General features: G+C 30.9%; 1 protein-coding gene across 3 annotated transcripts; it reads right to left on the minus strand.

The window, feature by feature from the left end:
• Positions 1-1,058: 1,058 nt before the first annotated feature.
• Positions 1,059-17,548, minus strand: LOC143043663 (uncharacterized). Of its 3 annotated transcripts, none has more exons than XM_076215862.1 (8): positions 17,432-17,548; positions 16,949-17,165; positions 13,061-13,108; positions 12,628-12,645; positions 11,998-12,012; positions 4,591-4,614; positions 3,867-3,884; positions 1,059-1,269 (listed from the first exon to the last, which is right to left on the minus strand). In XM_076215862.1, the coding sequence occupies exons 2-8, from the start codon at positions 17,122-17,124 to the stop codon at positions 1,239-1,241; spliced, it is 330 nt and encodes a 109-aa protein (XP_076071977.1). In that variant the 5' UTR covers positions 17,125-17,165; positions 17,432-17,548; the 3' UTR covers positions 1,059-1,238. The 3 variants fall into 3 exon arrangements, with proteins under 3 accessions (XP_076071977.1, XP_076071978.1, XP_076071979.1); XM_076215863.1 differs by having other exon boundaries at positions 17,428-17,509; XM_076215864.1 differs by lacking the exon at positions 11,998-12,012.
• Between the last annotated feature and the right edge of the window lie 1,217 nt (positions 17,549-18,765).

Consider the following 18,765-nt stretch of genomic DNA (forward strand, 5'->3'; position numbering starts at 1 on the left):
CAACCTATAACGTGTGTCGCTAAACTAGTTTCATTCATCAATGACACAGTTAACAACATATAGTTTAAGATTTTAAGCTTCTTTTTAATAATGACAAATGAATGAGGACGATCATTATGGAACACAGACATCGGTATTAACATGATTGGGGGAATCAGTTGTTGTAGTAACATCTGAACTATGTGACATGAACAGAACGACAAATGCAAATGAAGGTGCAGCAGCTGCAAACCTTTTTAATATCCCGAATCGACTCTCTTTTTTTCGTAGGAGCTAATTGTTTGACCAAATTATTTTATTGTCGCATTTAGCAATAGCAATATCTTCCTCAACATGCTACTTGTTAAAAATTAAAAAACTTTTTAAATCGTGTTAGTTTAAATGATATAGTCGGTAAATTTGTATTTTCAAAGATCTACATTTTTTTCTGAAGTTTGAAGACTAACATAACAAGAATGTGTCCATAGTACACGGGTGCCCTTTCAACACTATCATTTTCTATGTCCAATGGACCGTGAAAATTGGGGAAAATCTTTAATGTGGCATTAAAATTAAAAAGGTCATATCATAGGGAATATATATAATAAGTTTCAAGTTGATTGGACATCAACTTCATCAAAAACTATCTTGACCCAAAACTTTAACCAAAAACTTTAAGCTGAAACTTGTAATATCATTGTTTATGTTCAGTGGACCGTGAAATTGGGGCCAACAATATAATTAAGCATTTAAGTTAGAAAGATCATATCATAAGGAACTTGTGTACTAAGCTACAGAATGATTGGACTTCAACTTCATCAAAAACTACCTCGACCAAAAACTTTAACCTGAAACGGGACGAACGGACGCACAGACCAGAAATATAATGACCATAAATAGGGCATAAAAATTGAGAAGTCAAACTATTTGGGAGAACTAGTTGGAATTTTAATAAATACATAATCGCGGCATTGTTCAAAGGGTAAGGATTACTTGCAAACAATAACAACAAATTCATGTTACTATTTGTTATAAACAATATTTTGAATGCATCTCGAGGAAATGAATGTATGACCAAATGGGACTGACAATGTTCAATTTATTGCATGAATATACAGATAATGTAAACTGTTTACAAAGATTTGTTGCACTAAAGTGTATAATGCCGTCAAATTAATCAGAATTTTTAAATAGTCAAAAAAGATCATTCAATGAATTGTTAGGTATATTTGCTTTGTTGATTAGGTTTTCTGTTATTTCTATTCTTTGAGGAAAAACCACCTAAGAAACCTGAAAAATATGATAAAATACTGTATAGTGGGTTATTTCCGAGAGTATAATATTTCGCAATTTAGGGGCAGCAAAGTATACACAAATTGTTGGTGGTTTTCATTTTGTCATATTCTTTAATCCCATTTAAATATTTTGGCAGATACTGAAATGGTTGTAGCTAAAAAAATTGACAAACAAGGGTCTATTGTTATAATTATATGATTGTTTTACCTGCATAACATCTTGATTATTGATTATATTTTGAATCAGTTAATCAATGGAATACAGTTACATACATGTAAAACTTGTTGCAGGTGTACAAACTTCTTGCAAATGTCACGGTTGATTAGTTTCGAAATTTACCGGACCTTTGGTGTATTAATTAGATTACCGTATAACAATATCATGGGTGACTTGCAAATCATATAATTTGACACTATTTGACAAGGATAAATTACTTGAAAGCATACTTTACTCTGTTATATTATCATTTATTTTATTATATAACCGATCAACTAATTTTAAAAACCTGACAGCCAGTGACCAATGATCTTTTTTATTTATGTTTGTTAAATTCACGTAAATCGAATTGATCCATCCAAACTGACAAAAATAGATAGTTTATAAAACGCTTTAACTATTAAAAAGTATCGAACGTATGCGTAATTTTTTTTAGCGGGATTTATGTTTGCAATTTCCCCTGACCTGCCAAAATAAGCGAAAAAAACCCGCTATATGGTAATATATCTTACATACATCATGTACATACTAATATTTGAGGATATTTTGTTAATAGTTTTTAAAATCAACTTTCCGTGTTAGTTATGTAGATATTGTAGAAATATCGCCAGTTACCAGTAGGTAAGTTGATATTATTCATGAATGTAGTTGTTGCTTGGTGTTGTCATTCATGTTAAAAAGGTGTAAATTCACATTGCGATAAGACGTGTCACGGTACTTGTCTATCCCAAATTCATGTATTTGGTTTTTGATGTTATATTTGTTATTCTCGTGGGATTTTGTCTGATGCTCGGTCCGTTTCTTTGTTTGTTACATTTTTGTGTTATGTCGTTGTTCTCCTCTTATATTTAATGCGTTTCCCTCGGTTTTAGTTTTGTTACCCCGATTTTGTTTTTTGTCCATGGATTTATGAGTTTTGAACAGCGGTATACTACTGTTGCCTTTATTAAAAAGGAAATGCTCATTTTGAATTGTCTTGTGTTTTTTTGTTGTTTATCTAACAAATTGATTAAATAACATCATTTTAAGTAATCGTCGATGTATTAAGTCGCATTTATATGAAGTTGGTATTAACAATGGTGTATTTACTGTATTTAAAGGTAAAACTATAATGCCCATTTCATCAATCTATAATGAATTTTCCCTAAAGACTATCGTGTATGTGTTTGCTGCTCTTATGAAGTACATGTGCACATAAATTTCTTTACATGTTCATATTGACTGACTGGTTTTTCTATAAATACTGATTGAATGAAATTGAAATCTACATAGTAAAATGACTGCATTTCTTTCAATAAAACTATGTGCGTTTTACATACATGGGGTATTTACATAACATTTATACATATAATATGTAATTATTTTCGCCGTGCGACAATGCTTGAATGTTATTACGCGAAGTTAGAGTGTATTGTATCGTCAGCGCAACCTGACATTTTCATTTCTATCATGAGTTTTTTACATTGCAACAAACAACACAAAAAGCCTTATCTCAATAGTTGCTTCTGGACATTTTTCAAATTTTGCATGGTTTTCTCTGAGATCAGCTCTTAAGAGAACGATAACGAGTCACGAACTGTTGATAAATAGTTATACGAAAATCTGTGATAATTTGATTGGCTTATTCAGCATCATGAGTTGTTAATGCAACATCTCCATTGTTTATCGTTGTGTTATTGATGACATTCAAATTTAAAGGCGATGAAAAATATGGCCATGGCAGCAGACATATTAAATTTTGTCAATAATATACAAAACATTAAAATTATTCACCTGAAAATCTTCTTTTTGTCAAGTTTTATTATATCTAAATACGAAAAGGTTTAACATGTTTGATGTTAAAGTTTGACATATAGCTTCATTCTAATATATGTAAAAAAAAATAGATCAATCATTCGGGGATTCTTTTGATTCAATACATCGAGAGTGCTGACTATAAAAATATGAACATGTTTTTCAGTGGTTGTCATTTGGTGATGCTTTTCATAACAGACATAAGTGTTTCTTGTTTTTTTTTATATTTAAAAAATGTTGTTTCTTTACATTTGTTTTTATTTTAATTGATTCCACTGGTTATTTTCTGAACATTTCTCGTTTGGGGTCATTGTGAGCCAAGCATCCGTGTTAAAGTCTTTTCTTGAACATCTGATTGTTTCATGTTTACACAATTTAACTTTGATGGGTAGTTGTTTAATTGGAACTCATATCACATCTTCTTATTTTTGTGATAACTTTGAATTTATTTTAGCAATATCATTAGACATTCAAATATTGGAACGAACATCAAACAAACTTAGAAAAACAAAAGGAATAAAAACAAACACAAAGATAAATAATAAGAAAGGAAAGGTGATATAAACACGAAAAACACTCACCGACAGTTTTTGCAGATGCTAAAAAAAAGCATTATTGTTATAAGTACAAATAAGAATAAAGTATTATATTCACAACATAAGTCATCACCGAAATTACGTATTATATAGTTACACAGTTTTACATGTCATCGTATTTGTCATTTAGGCTTTGACTATGAATACATGGATACTCATATTTGTCCGCTGAAAACAATCACTGTATATTGCATTTGTAAAAAAAAAAATACGTATAAAAACGTTCTTATGATGCAACATATCATAACTTGCCTCTTACATCACTTCCTTATATATTTTTTTAAATAAATAAAGTTGAACTAGGTTTGGATTTTCTGCCTTTTATTTCCCTTTATTTTACCCATGTTGAATAATGTTATCTTCATTCTTGATTAGCTTTCCAATTTTTTCCAAAATTAAATAAACAGTTTTTAACTCATTTTCAGGATTAGGTATTAACATTTCTACCTGTCATGAATATAACCAACGAGTATATGTTATTAGTTGTAGTATAATAGAAAGGAAATTCAATATGATATACTAGAAAAGTATACAATTCTATTTTCTATATATATTGTCTGACTAATTTTTAGATTTCGGGGTTTACTGGCATGAGATACAAATTATTGCTGAATTGGAAAGTCTTAGAGTGTTTTATTATTTCTTATATTCAGCTATGTTTAAGTTTATGCAAAATACGTCGTCAATGTGTATATTGATACAAACTTACAAAAATCGTCCATGTATTGGCCAACTGTAAAATACAACGTGAACATAATCAAAAAGTTGTTTCTTATTTGTACATAAATTAAGCAGCCAGTATTGTCGTTTGATTTACATTATTTTTTGTAATTGTGTGGCCTTTTATAGCTGATTATGCGATATGGGCTTTGTTCATCGGTCGTACGATGACCTATAGTTCGTTTTTTTTTGTGTCATTTTGTCTCTGGTGGAGAGTTGTCTCATTGGAAATCATACAACATCTTCTTTTTATATTATATGTTTAAAAGGTTTTTTTTTGTCCGATGAATACACAAGGAAATCCATAATCTTAATGGAATTGTATGTGGGCATGGCTTGTCATCGTACTTTTTGAGAAATGATGTTCTTTTTAAAAAATAATTATTCAAATAATTTGATCGTTTTTCTTTCATTATTTAATCCTATATTGTGTATGCTTATGTTAAGTTTTTAAAACAATACCATTTAATATTGTTGTTTTTTTTTCTTTCTACAGTTAAAGATGGGCTTCAAAAGTATTGTGAGGAGATATATTCTACCATTGGTGTTAACCAGATGTGGATTCTCAAAAATTCCAAAGATCTACTGCTTAACCTTCGATCACAATCTTTGCAATTTTGCAGCAACATAAATAAAGGCAACAGTAGTATACCGCTGTTCAAACTCATAAATCCATGGACAAAAAACAAAATCGGGGTAACAAACTAAAACTGAGAGAAACACATAAATATAAGAGGAGAACAACGACACAACACTACAATGTAACTAACACACACAGAAACGGACCAAGCATCAGACAAAATCCCACGAGAATAACAAATATAACATCAAAACCAAATACATGAATTTGGGACAGACAAGTACCGTGACACGTCTTATCGCAATGTCAATTTACACTCAAAAATAAGAGAAAACAAACGACGCAACGTTAAATTGTAACACACACAGAAACGAACCTTTTGATTTTTCTACGCTATATACTACTATTCCCCATGCTCAGTTGAAAGATCGACTTCACCATCTCATAAAACAGAGCTTTTTCTATAAAAATGGGACTCGTAGATACAAATTTCTTGTTTTTGGGTTACAATAATTCATATTTTGTGAAGAATCACACTGAATCTTCCAGAAAATATACTGAAGATGATATTATCAAAATGCTGGACTTTTTGGTCGACAATATATTTGTTGAGTTTGGAGGATTTATATTTCAACAGACAATCGGTATTCCAATGGGTACTAATTGTGCACCCCTGCTGGCTGATTTGTTTTTGTACTTGTATGAAGTAGAATTCATTCAAAACCTTCTAAAAGACAAAAAGAAAAAGCACCTTGCGAAATTCTTTAATTTTACTTTCCGATATATTGATGATGTTCTATCATTGAATAACCCATACTTCAGCCAATACCTACATCTCATATATCCCAGTGAACTTGAAATTAAGGATACTACTGATACTAGAAGGACTGCTTCATACCTTGATCTTTTCCTCAATATTAACGTAGATGGACGACTTCACACGAAAATCTATGACAAACGAGACGATTTCAACTTCCCAATTATCAATTTCCCATTTCTCAGCAGTAACATACCATCTGCCCCTTCGTATGGTGTTTACATATCACAATTGATACGTTATTCACGTGCTTGTTCACACTGTACGGACTTCATATACAGGAGTGTAGTACTTACGCAGAAACTTCTCCAACAAAGTTATGAGGAGGACAGATTAAAATTGACACTCCGTAAATTTTATGGACACCATCACAAATTGGTCGATCCATACGATGTGTCTTTAACCAAACTAGCTAAGGACATTTTTACCACATGGTAGATTGTGGTTTGTCATTATGTCGTCTAATCTTTTAATTACCAAACGTGACTTATTCCCGATTGTGACTGTTTTGCTGAGTGTGAATTCGCATTACTATAAAACGTGTTACGGTACTTGTCTATCCCAAATTCATGTATTTAGTTTAAATGTTTAATGTTATATTTGTAATTCTCATCGGATTTTGTCAAATGTGTTGACGTCTTTTCTATTATATTTATGTGTTATGGAAACAAAAATTAATCACCGCCGTCATTTATTAGATTTAATTTTGGTCAACGTAATCTGTACGATAATTTACGTTTGAAGTTGGATTCATAACAAACTGCACATACATGTATATATATACACATGGAAAAAAGTATTGCAACACCTTGATTTTTTAAAACTTGAAAAATCAGCCTCTTTTTTTGGATGAAATATAATAAAATAGTTGTATAATATTATTGAAACATAGTTTATGATAACATTGGCATTCAAACGAACAAAAAATGTTTGAAAAAAAAATGTTTTAAATAACCACAATTTTAATAACAAAATGAAGTGTTATTTGTACAAAAAAAATGCATTTTACAACTTTTACTGTAGTCGAACTTTACAATGTCAGACATTTCAAAATTAATCTTCAGATGACTGTTCACATCATGGTTGATTGTTATACGCCAAAGAATTAGTACTTTGTTCGCAGCCTCCATTCAAACGGATAACCGAATCTAAACGTCTTCTGATTGCTGCCATAAATCGACTAATTTGTTGCTAAGGTAGCAGCAATTATTTCTGATGAAGGGCATTGTTTATTTCATGATGTGTTTGAACTGGTGTATCCTTTCGCGCACTTTCCGCCAAATAGTGTCCCAAATATGCTCGATATGGTTCAAATCCGGGCTACGATCGGGCAAAGGAAGATGAACCGAATTCCATTTGAACATTGGATCTTCCTCCACGATGCTAATTTCCAACTTTGGCGAGCTCTGCACTACATTGGATACGGAAAACTGTTTGTCTGTTCGTAGGAAAAGGTCCCCGAAATGGTCTTATCGCACGATAACCAGTAGCGATGAGTCGATCTCGAACAGTTCTTGTTAAAAGCTTCCTGGATGGCCACCACTCTCTTTTTAGGATTGTCTTGTATGCAATGGGTTTCCTTCTGACCAACTTTCATTATGCTTGATTTTCCCTAGCAAATGGTATAGGGGGTCTTCATTATCTCGGAAGGTCTTTCACAGCGTTTATTGCCTGATTTTTATTCTCAAAACGACTTCTAGTGGAATGGTGATGACCAACAATACGTTCAGTTGTTACAACGATATCCCTGCTTCTCTTATGCTGATAATATGCCATCTTGCTGCGGTTAAGAGCTGTCAAGGACCAATTACAAGGTGTCAATCACATAACTTTAAAAACTTGGTTATTTAAAGTGTTGAAAACAATGAGGATAAAAACAGCTGTTTTGCTGTTTACGGGTACAGTAGCTGAATGTGTAAAGTCGGAAAGCTGACCCCGGTTTGACCCCATTTCTTAAAGCAAATGGACGTCATGTGATTACCATATATGGGCATTTTTTTACCAAAAAAGTGAAGCTCGTTTTTTGGAATTTGTAGTTTTTTGCATGAATTAAAACTAATTTCCTTTTAAGTGAACATTCTTGAGTATATAAGAAATATATTACTCGACTCAATTATGGATTAAACTCATTTTTCTCTCTCAAAATGTGTCTTCAAAGTCAAGGTGTTGACGAAAAAATTGGTCACAGAAAATTAAAATCGTAATTTTCTTTCTTAACTTCTCGGTAAGCTATGCTGAATTTAAATTATGTTATGTAACATAACTTGGACTATGATATGTCAAATTTGTGCCAGTTGATATGCTAAGATACGCAAATGTGCCACTTGGATGTGTCGATATTTCTGACGAAGCGGGGCCGACGGTAATTCACGAGTTACGTCCCTTTGTTTGACACTATCATGAACAAACTATTGTTATATCAAGAACCATATGCTGTTATTTACATGTGGATATTATTAAAATTATCTTATTAAATATATTTTGATACTGTAAACATGTGCCAAAAAAATAGAGAAACACATTTTATCACTTTTCAGAACTCAGTCTTAGTGAAATAGGCCCTATGTGTCCCTATGTGCCATGATAATAGGGTTAATAATTTAATATTATTTTAATATTCCAAGAGTTAATTTAATATTCATGTTTTGGTAAGTGTTTTTACTGCTGCAACAAAATTATTTTAACACAGAAATAAATGTCTACTCAATTTATACAAGGGGTAGGCTAAATATTCAAGAATAATGGATCAAGACAGTATTAAAATGATAAAAAAAAACAGGAATTCCTTTTCATTACAAGTTGGTCCTACCTTTTTCATTTAAACTTAAAAGAGATCATAATAAAAGTATTCTGAATGTAAAATCTTCATTATTTAAAATTTATAAAAGGAAAATTAGTTTGCAATCCTTGTATGAACAAACTAAATATAACAATACATGTTGTCTCATTGATTTCATGCAAGTTATAGTTCTAATGAATGGACTCAAATTATAAAAATGACACACTAAACCAATAAATAAATGGTGCTAATCATGAACTTGAAAATAATAAATAAAAACAAAATAGACGAAGTAATATTTTCCTTTTCTATTTGAAAAAAATAATAATAACATTAAAAAAACTATGCATTTTTACATTTATATAAAAGTATTTCAGAGCAGTTCCTGGGGGCTAAGTCAACAATTATGTTTTAGATGACACAAGTCAAAATTAAGTCACACTTCATGTCAGTATGATAATGCTTTGAATAAGATTGATTAAAATGATACTCTGAAAGAGATTGTTTGAAGGCAGCAACCATTTGTTTTCAGGGAGGGGGGAACTAGATCTATGAATTTTTTTCCAGACAAGTTGAAAACAATTCCTCTCTTTCAATTTTAGCATTTCATTTAATGGCAGCTGAGGGTAAAACAAACATTTTTTTTCTCAGGGTCAAAAACAAATTATTTTTTTATTGGAAACAAACTTTTTTTTTTCAAAACAATCAATAGCCACCACCCCCTACCCCCACCATAAAATCAAATGGTTGTTGGCTGCCTAAGTTCAAATTTAGTACAATACTTTCTCATTTACTTTTGCAGGATTCCTTTATCACAAAAAAAAATATATTATTATAAACAACGAATGTGTTTTATGTCAGTCATCTAAAGCAGTTAAGGTTGTGCAAAGACAGTATAAGATTTCCTTACCTTGTTTTAGTTAAGTCATACATTTCACTGACTTAAAGAGAATAATTAATCCAGTCAAATATTCACAGCTGATCTCGCCATTACTTTTTCAAACAAACATACTAAATGTGTGTACATTGACTGTGTTCAGATGCCAGGTGACATCGATGTGTAAGACCGAAAAACTACAATGTCAAAAAATGTCTTTCTTTTGGAATTTAGTTCAAACGGGGTTTCCCAAGGGGCAAGCGAACGTTATATTTGATGCTTTTTTTAAATTTTGAGATACGTATTATTAATTGTTTGTATAGTACATATAGTCTTTGTTAATCTGTGAAATATATAAGAAAATAATTTTAAACGACGATCAACGGCATTACGGGATCGTTAAAAGACGGCCAATTTGATATGTTTGAGATTTTTTTTCCTTTTGATAATAAACTCCATGCTTAATAAATCGAAATAAATCTATTTCAGACCCTAATGGCAAGTAGGAAACTAAAAAAAAAGATAAACTTCCAAATTGGCGCCAAAAAAAAATTCCGCGAAATTAACGCAATTTCAGAATGGCGGGTTTTAATATCAGACCCATTGTTGTCTTAAGAAAGTAGCAACAACGGTCGTTTCTAAGGGCTTGCTTTCCGACTGTGTAGATAAAAACTTATCGAGTCGATATTTATTGATTAAACTCAGGTGATACTTAAATAATGTTTAATTACATCTATTTTACCAAATTATATCACAAAAAAATAAAGAATGTTTTTTTAATTTCAATTTCAATTAGGTGTTGCAATACTTTTTTCCATGTGTATATTATAGTTAATTGCTAATAATAAGTTTTGCAATATGCATTGTGTTTAAATGCAATATCAGTATTTAGTTCTATTTTAATCTTTAATCAATCCTAATTCTATCTTACTTTTGAGATATAGTTTTTCATATGTGACGTCATTTTTCTGCTGTTTCAGAAATTTCATATATTCAAATGTGACGTAATTTTTAATGCCTTTTCACCATCGTATGTGACGTCATTTTCATAATTTACTGCGTTGAGGCCTGGACTGAGTCGGGTGTGTCTATTTTGTGTTGGTCTTTCATTATGTATTCGTGTTTGTTTTATGTAATAAGTTAATACTTCAGTTTCATTATGTATATCTGCTATATTCATTTGATAAAATTTACTGTTTGCAATAGCATTAATTGTACTAAATAATAAGGATGTTCTAATCCCAAGCATAAAAACTTAGCAGTATTTGACACAACCTTTTTCAACTTTTGATCTTCAGTGCTGTACAACTTTGTACCTTTTTTCGCTTTCGATCTTTTATATCTGGGCGTCACTGGTGGGTTTTGTGTGGACGAGGCGCGTTTTTGGCGTATTAAATTTTAAACCTGATGCTTTTTGTTATTCATTAATCATGTGTTTCTTTGTCTAATACGTTCTCCTATTAATTTGTATTGTAGTCCTGTAATATTATGTTGTCATTTCAATGTTATATTTAACATTGCATTAAAGTGCGAGGTTTGGCATGCCACAAAACCAGGTTCAACCCACCATTTTTTCCTTTAAAAATGTCCTGTACCAAGTCAGGAATATGGCCATTGTTATATTATAGTTCGTTTCTGTATGTGTTACAATTTAAGGTTACGTCGTTTGTTTTCTCTTATTTTTGAGTGTAAAAACGTGTCACGGTACTTGTCTATCCCAAATTCATGTATTTGTTTTTGATGTTATATTTGTTATTCTCGTGGGATTTTGTCTGATGCTTGGTCCGTTTCTGTGTGTGTTACATTGTAGTGTTGTGTCGTTGTTCTCCTCTTATATTTATGCGTTTCCCTCAGTTTTAGTTTGTTACCCCGATTTTGTTTTTTGTCCATGGATTTATGAGTTTGAACAGCGGTATACTACTGTTGCCTTTATTTACACATATCCATGTTTGCGGGTTTTCATTTAACGTCTGCACAGAAAGTGCAGAATGCGGCACAGAAAGTGCAGAATGAGAATGGTTGTATTAAAGTCCCTTAGATATGTTTACTTTTTTTAAGTTTAATTAAAAATATCATTTATTGTAAAAATAGTATGTACAACAATTACATTCAAATATTTTCACTCATGAGTTTCAATGTCTCTTTCTTATCTCTATTCTCTCTCTTATGCGTTATCTTTATATGTTTATTGTTATAGAAGGTTATAGATAAACTTCTATGCATGTTTGTAGAAAAACTCTAATGTTAAATCAAAATTGAAGTAGCATAGTCAATTATATGATTTTTTTAAAAATGATAGGTTTTTAATACTGACTTGTGAAAGTAAAAAGAATGCATGCTCACCTTGTAGGGTTGTTTCTGTAAAAAAAATTGCAAAAACATTACAATTAAAAAAAAAGTTTTAACAGTAGTAAACAGTGAAACAATATTTATTTGATATCTGATTTACTTTACTTTTTCCCGAATAAACTTGAAATCATTATACTACGCTGTTTTCTGGTTGAATTTAGACCATATTTGATAAAAAAGTGTGTATAAATTTTCAAATGAGATGGTTGTCAGTTAGACCAGATATTTATTTTTGTTCATTTTCGGATATGCCACACATTATCTCGCAAAAATAGAACACATAGAAAGCATTGCAAAGAAAAAAATATAATGACTTAGTATTGTCATAGATTAAATACACTTACATAACTTATGTAAAACTTACCTGAGATCACCCCTAGTTTTTGGTGGGGTTCGTGTTGTTTATTCTTTAGTTTTCTATGTTGTGTCATGTGTACTATTGTTTTTCTGTTTGTCTTTTTCATTTTTAGCCATGGCGTTGTCAGTTTGTTTTGGATTTATGAGTTTGACTGTCCCTTTGGTATCTTTCTTCCCTCTTTTTTGGAAAGAAAAAAATATTTTCAAAGTCATGGTTAAAAAAATGATTTTTTTAATAGGTTGTTTTAGATATAAACTGATACTTACTCAGAAAGTCTTTCATTCCTGAAAATCAATAGGGAAGTAATTTTAATAATCTTCGATCATTTTCTCTCATGTCTTTATGTATTATTACATTTAATTATAATTTAGGATTATGAGTGCGTTATCTGTAGCAAGTATCTTCATTTGCTTGTGTTGTAAGAACGTGCGATACCAATTATTGCTTCTTTGTTCAGTCATGTCCATCTCTCCTATCGGTCTGACCTCTTGATTTTCTATCCTTACGATTGATGATTTGTTTGTTTATACTTTTTGTTATCGTTTCTTATGTCTAATCCTTTGTTTTAGTAATTTTTTGCTCTGTTGTGTTTGTTGACAACCGTTTTTCTTTGTGATTAACCCTTCCTTATACACGCCGAAACGATATCATATCTTAAAATACGTTTCACATTCAAACTAAATAAAACGTTATTCTTACCAACAATGGTCACATTGGTATCTGAACACTGTCTTTGTTGATGGGTTACTGAAATCAGAAATATAAAAATATTAACTGGTGAAACTGGACCTGAACATATTTTATATAACAAAAAGATTAGTATTAATACACATTCCAAAATACGCGTGTTTTCCATATTTAATCAAGAATCTACGCTTTATGTCATACAATGTTTTACACAGTAAACCAGTATAAAAAGCTATCAATATCGATTGAAAGGATTTAATGTTTGTAATGAGAAAAATGTTACAAATGCTCAAGAAAATTTGGAAACCCAACTTATGATGATATGTATTACCTAAAAAAACAAGTTTAAAAGATGAAGATGAAAATAGTTATATTTGTTAAAAGACCATAGTAGAACAGCTTTGGAGTTGTGAAATGGTCTGCAGTGCTTAACTAATAATAAACAATTAGATTTTAGAATTTTTGATACATTAGTACAAAAGACATGTTCGTATGGATATTAATTATGATAAAGCAAATTCGTTATATAATAATACTAACGTAGTCATATAATCCTAGTAAATTACCAAATGTTTGAAACTTATGGAATCATATTTTACATGTATTAGGAGCAATTTTACTTGTTTTTATGTATTGTCAACATTTTCCTACGACAGTTATTGATTATTATAAGCAACTATTGTTAAGAAAATACAGTTAATTCTACCGAGATAAGATTTTCATCGAAATATACAACATGCATAACTGATATGGATTTTACGTTCATAAAAAGTAAACAAAATGAAATATAAAAAATATGGTGTATATATGTATGTGTACACACTGTCCGATTGGCAATTATACTACATTTCCTTAATTGGAAACATATTCACGTTCATCATCCGTTTCAGAATTTATACCAGTCCTTATTATAGTGATATATACATGTATGTTAAAGATTAAAAAAAAGATACTTAATGAAGGACATCTTATTTACTCTATGACAACTATTTTTGCATCGTTGTTTTTATTATCTTAACAGTTGTATATGCCTGGATTTTCGACTTTTAGCATTCGAATGAATACTGTGTAATATTTCAGTTCACGTATTGTGCTCAAACGCGCGTTTTGTCTACATAACTCTCATCAGTGACGCTCACATCAAAATAGTTATAAAGCCAAACAAGTACAAAGTTGAAGAGCATTGAGGATTCAAATTCCAAAAAAGTTGTGCCAAATACGGCTAAGGTAATCTATTCCTTGGATAAGAAAATTCTTAGTTTTTCAAAGAAATCATATAACATATTTTGAGTCCGAGTATCATAACTTATACGCTTTTTGTCTAAATGATCCTCTGGTGCAGGTTACTTGGTACAGTTATTATTAGATGGATCATAATAATGGACCATGGTAATTTTAGATTATCGTTGGTGAATTCAACCAGATGGCTTTTCTCGCATGAGCCGGTACGTCAAAAGTGAGGAAAGCACATGCGCCCTTAGTTTCTAGCAATAATTTTCCATTTTATTATAATGTGCAGAGAAATGAAATTATCAGTCAACAAGAACAAAGAAAAAATTCTAAAATAGCGATAATAATAGATAAGCATTTTGTATTTATAATCGTTTAAGGGGTGTTACATTTTACAAAAATATATCACTGTGTTCACAAGTTCATAAATTGTATATTTTATGTTTTCCGAGAATGGAAATAATATACAAATTGGATGTCACACTCGTTCTATCAGTCGATGAGGAACAATTACTACCATTTTGAAAAAAAAGAATAAATCATTTCAGAACCAGTATTCCTTCTTAACTTAAATATTGTATTATTACGCATTCATAAGATTTAAGAAGATGTTGTATGAATGCCAATCAGGGTTTCCCCTGGATCATTTTTTTTCGCCACCTCTTTCGCCAAAACAATATATTTTTCGCCATTTTGTTATTTTGTTCGCCATGTAACACTATATGTTTTTTTCATTATTTTTTTTTCCTTTTTTTTCTCCCTCCCCCCTAAATAAGATGCGTTTGCCCCATCGTTGTCTATAATTATTCTCTCAAACTTATGTAATGAATAAACACTTAACATTTACTATTAAAAAGACGGAAGATTTCTTCAGAACGACAGTTAACTTTTAGTCTAGACCATCGTAGATGAAAAAGTTGAGACGTAAAACTATGCTTGAAACATGTCATGTCACACAAACGACTTTAAAATACTTTTTAAAATCAATTTTCAAAGTCAAAGGATAAAGTTTTAAATCGGAGATTTTTCTTGCTTTTAATTTTTTTTCGTCATCACAACAGTTTTCGTTTCTGGACTATCATTATAAGAAGGAGAGGAGACGTTACAAGTTTGCTTCGAACACGTGCGTCGCAAAGTAGTTAATAAATGATCATTTTGTGACATGTGTCTGATTCCATTTAACCATATCACTTTGTTAAACAATACAATCAACACCTTTATTAATTAGTCCTTTGTTTTCGATGTCACAAAGTGAATTCCGAGTATATTGTCTGATCGGACAAAATCCGAGAAACCTCAAAAAATGTAAATAAACAAGATGGCTTAAAATAAATCGTATAATATATTTCTTTCGCCAAATTCGTTCGCCAATGACGAATTTTAATCGCCACAATTATTATTTTTTCGCAAATTGCGAAAATGGCGACCGCCAGTGGAAACCCTGGTGCCAATGTTATAACTCTCCATCAAAGTAAAAATTTATAAAAGTAAACCACTAGAGATTCAGGTAAGGCCTTCAACACGTAACCTTGGCTCAAACCGAACAGCAAGCTATAAAGGGCCCCATAATTAATAGTGTAAAACAATTCAAACGGGAACACCAACGGTCTAATTTATATACAAACGAAACTCGAGAAATGCGTATGAACTACATAAACAGACGGCAACTACTGTACATCAGATTCCTAACCATAATGCAAACATTTGCACCGGGATCAAAGTTTTAATGGTACCAAACCTTCTATCTTATCTGAAACAATAGACCATGTATAACACTACAACATAGAAAGACACACTACAAAATATCAATTGGACGGTTTAACTCAATCACAAAAACAAATGTTCTTTATTTCTCAAATATATTATGACGGATGTCACAAGTGGAACAAAAAAAAGCAAGCACTAACAAAGATTCTTGATTTGTTTCAAATTATATATGGTTAAGTGTTACAGCCCTTGGATGGTGTAAACTTCCCAAAAAACGTGTATGGTGTAATGGTTTATGGCATATGGTGTAATGGTGTAAGGTGTATGGTGCTATGGTGTATGGTGTAAGGGTAATGGTGTAATGGTGTTTGAGGAATGGTGTGATTTTGTAACATGCGATCGGGAATGATATGAATGATGGTGTACGACATTTCATTGGTTGAAAACGAAGTTCTTTTTGTTCTATTTTTTCGATATTTTTATAAACAATAATAATAATCTTAATATTTGAAATTTAATTGCATTATGGGTAATTTCGGATCGTGTAGATAGAATGGGGAATGGTGCATGGTGTAATGTGTAAGGTGTATGGTGTAAAGGTGTAACGTGTATGGTGTATGGTACAAGGTGTATGGTGTAATGGTGTATGGTGCATTGTGTATGGTGTATGATGTAATGGTGTATGGTGTTAGTGGGAAGTTTATATCATCCAAGGACTGTATGTAGGCTTATTTATAAGATAAATGCAAACAACTGAAAATGTCGCTTCGTTTATGATCAAAACATTCGTGTAGATATTTCGTCAATTCATTTTTTATTCTCGGTCAAAATGTTGTTGAAGTTTATTATGAATATCCGGAAAACTTGAATATAAACCACAAAGGACCTTTATAAAAAATTTTAATCCTGGTATATATGATGAGTTTATTTACTTTTTACAGGTTGAATCTTTAAGGGAAATACCTGGTCTCATTCTTTGACGTCTGCTCTTCATTCAGGAAGGCATGATTTCTACATGTGTTTGACCGTAAATGTAAAGTTTTACAATTTTCACACATCCATTGGTGACATTGTTCACAATAGTTATGCCCTGGTCCACTCATGCATATATTACATGACTTCAAAGCAGATTGTGCCATCAGTTATTATTTCCTCAGATAACAAGCTGGTACATGTATTTCTAATAAATTAAAAGATATCGGAAGTGTTAAACATGAAGTTACGATTGTTTTGGTCGAAAACTATCACAAAGTAATCTAAAAAATGAAACGTCATTTAAAAGACAATTACACACAAAACCAAGGAGTAAGAAAGACTCGCAAAACCAAAAGACATTTACATTTGAAAATAAGCATTTTCTCTAAAATTTTGTGTTTTCTAATGAACATGTTCTAATTTGAAACGACTTCAATTTAAAGTTTGAAAAATTTAATAATACTTACTTACGTGATTCATAACGTATTTGTTTAATTTGATATGTGTATTTTTGATAATATGTTTGAATTCCTTATGTGTATCATATCTCATGTCTGTTTATACACAGCTGATAATACGTCGATTTATAATAATTTGTTTGACTTCCCTTTGTGTATCATATCTCATGTCTGTTTATACATATATACAACTGATAATACGTATATGTTGCTTTATAGGTTACTATTTATAACGATATCAGTTTTTTATAGGGTTGGAAGGGAGAGGTGTTACTTATTCAAACCGATTGTTATTTTCGTTCAAGTTACAGTTAGCATTAGTGTGTAGAATAATATCGTAAAAATGAACAATATAGTAAAACATCAATTTCGAAACGTTGTTTTATTAGGAAAGAACGAAGCACACATGTTTTCGAGTGTGTATTTTAGTAGTAAATAACAGAAAAACCGGCATTCAATTCCATCAATGGTTCTGTGTAATACAGTACGTGCATAACGAGTTAATAACATATTTCTGACTTAGTATAGGCAAAAAAAAACTCAAGCTAAATGAGGAGATGAATAAATTATATTTTTTCTACTTTGAAGTAATTTTATTCATTTTATTCATTTGTGTTTGTTTGTAGACCTAGAATTTCACAGTAACTGTAAACAATTTAGTGTTTTTTCTTCGCCTTCTGCTCTTGATATACTTGTTCATTTGTATCGTTTATTATTTGATGGATACTTTTATTTTGGGAAAGTGCAAGTAAAACTAGGTGTTTTCTCATTAGCATGTACTTTTTCTTTTACTCTCTTTGCCAAGGCCATGACAGAATCAAAACTAAAACAAAAACATTCTCAGAACAATTTGAATGTTCTGTCAAATTGTAGATTTCAAAATTGTCCAAACTGAATTATATTTCGTGGCAAAGAAGAGTCTTTGATATTGTTTGAAGTAGAGAACAGACATAAGCTTTATTACTGTTATTTGTAAATAATTTTCATTCACATGCTATCGACAAATATTCTTCTCTCTTGTTGTTTATGATAACTGTTTAGTAATTGGGTATAGAAATGACTTTGTCTAGGGATTACTTATTCAATAACAAAAGTTTTTACCTAACTTTTTTTCTCAATTTAACATTAAAATAATGTAAAATCCGAGTGTTTGGTTTACACTTTGTTCAGTTATTTTAACCAGTTAAGTTATGTTTTAACCTCCCAAAAATTCAACAGAAGATGTGGTATGATTGCCAATTATACAACTCTCCACGAGAGACAACATTATAAGGAATAAATAGATATGCATACAAAAGACAAAATTAACGCTGATTATAAAGGGAAATTTACCACTTAAAGACCAAA

Source organism: Mytilus galloprovincialis, chromosome 8 (genome assembly GCF_965363235.1).
Source record: "Mytilus galloprovincialis chromosome 8, xbMytGall1.hap1.1, whole genome shotgun sequence".
In the NCBI taxonomy this organism is placed as follows: domain Eukaryota; kingdom Metazoa; phylum Mollusca; class Bivalvia; order Mytilida; family Mytilidae; genus Mytilus; species Mytilus galloprovincialis.

Bases quoted from the DNA above. Each gene is read 5' to 3' on its own strand.
- LOC143043663 (XM_076215862.1), bottom strand. From the start codon at position 17,124: ATGGCACAATCTGCTTTGAAGTCATGTAATATATGCATGAGTGGACCA. The intron at 13,109-16,948 runs GTATTTCCCTTA...TTCTGATTTCAG, and splicing joins ACGTCAAAGAATGAGACCAG to TAACCCATCAACAAAGACAG.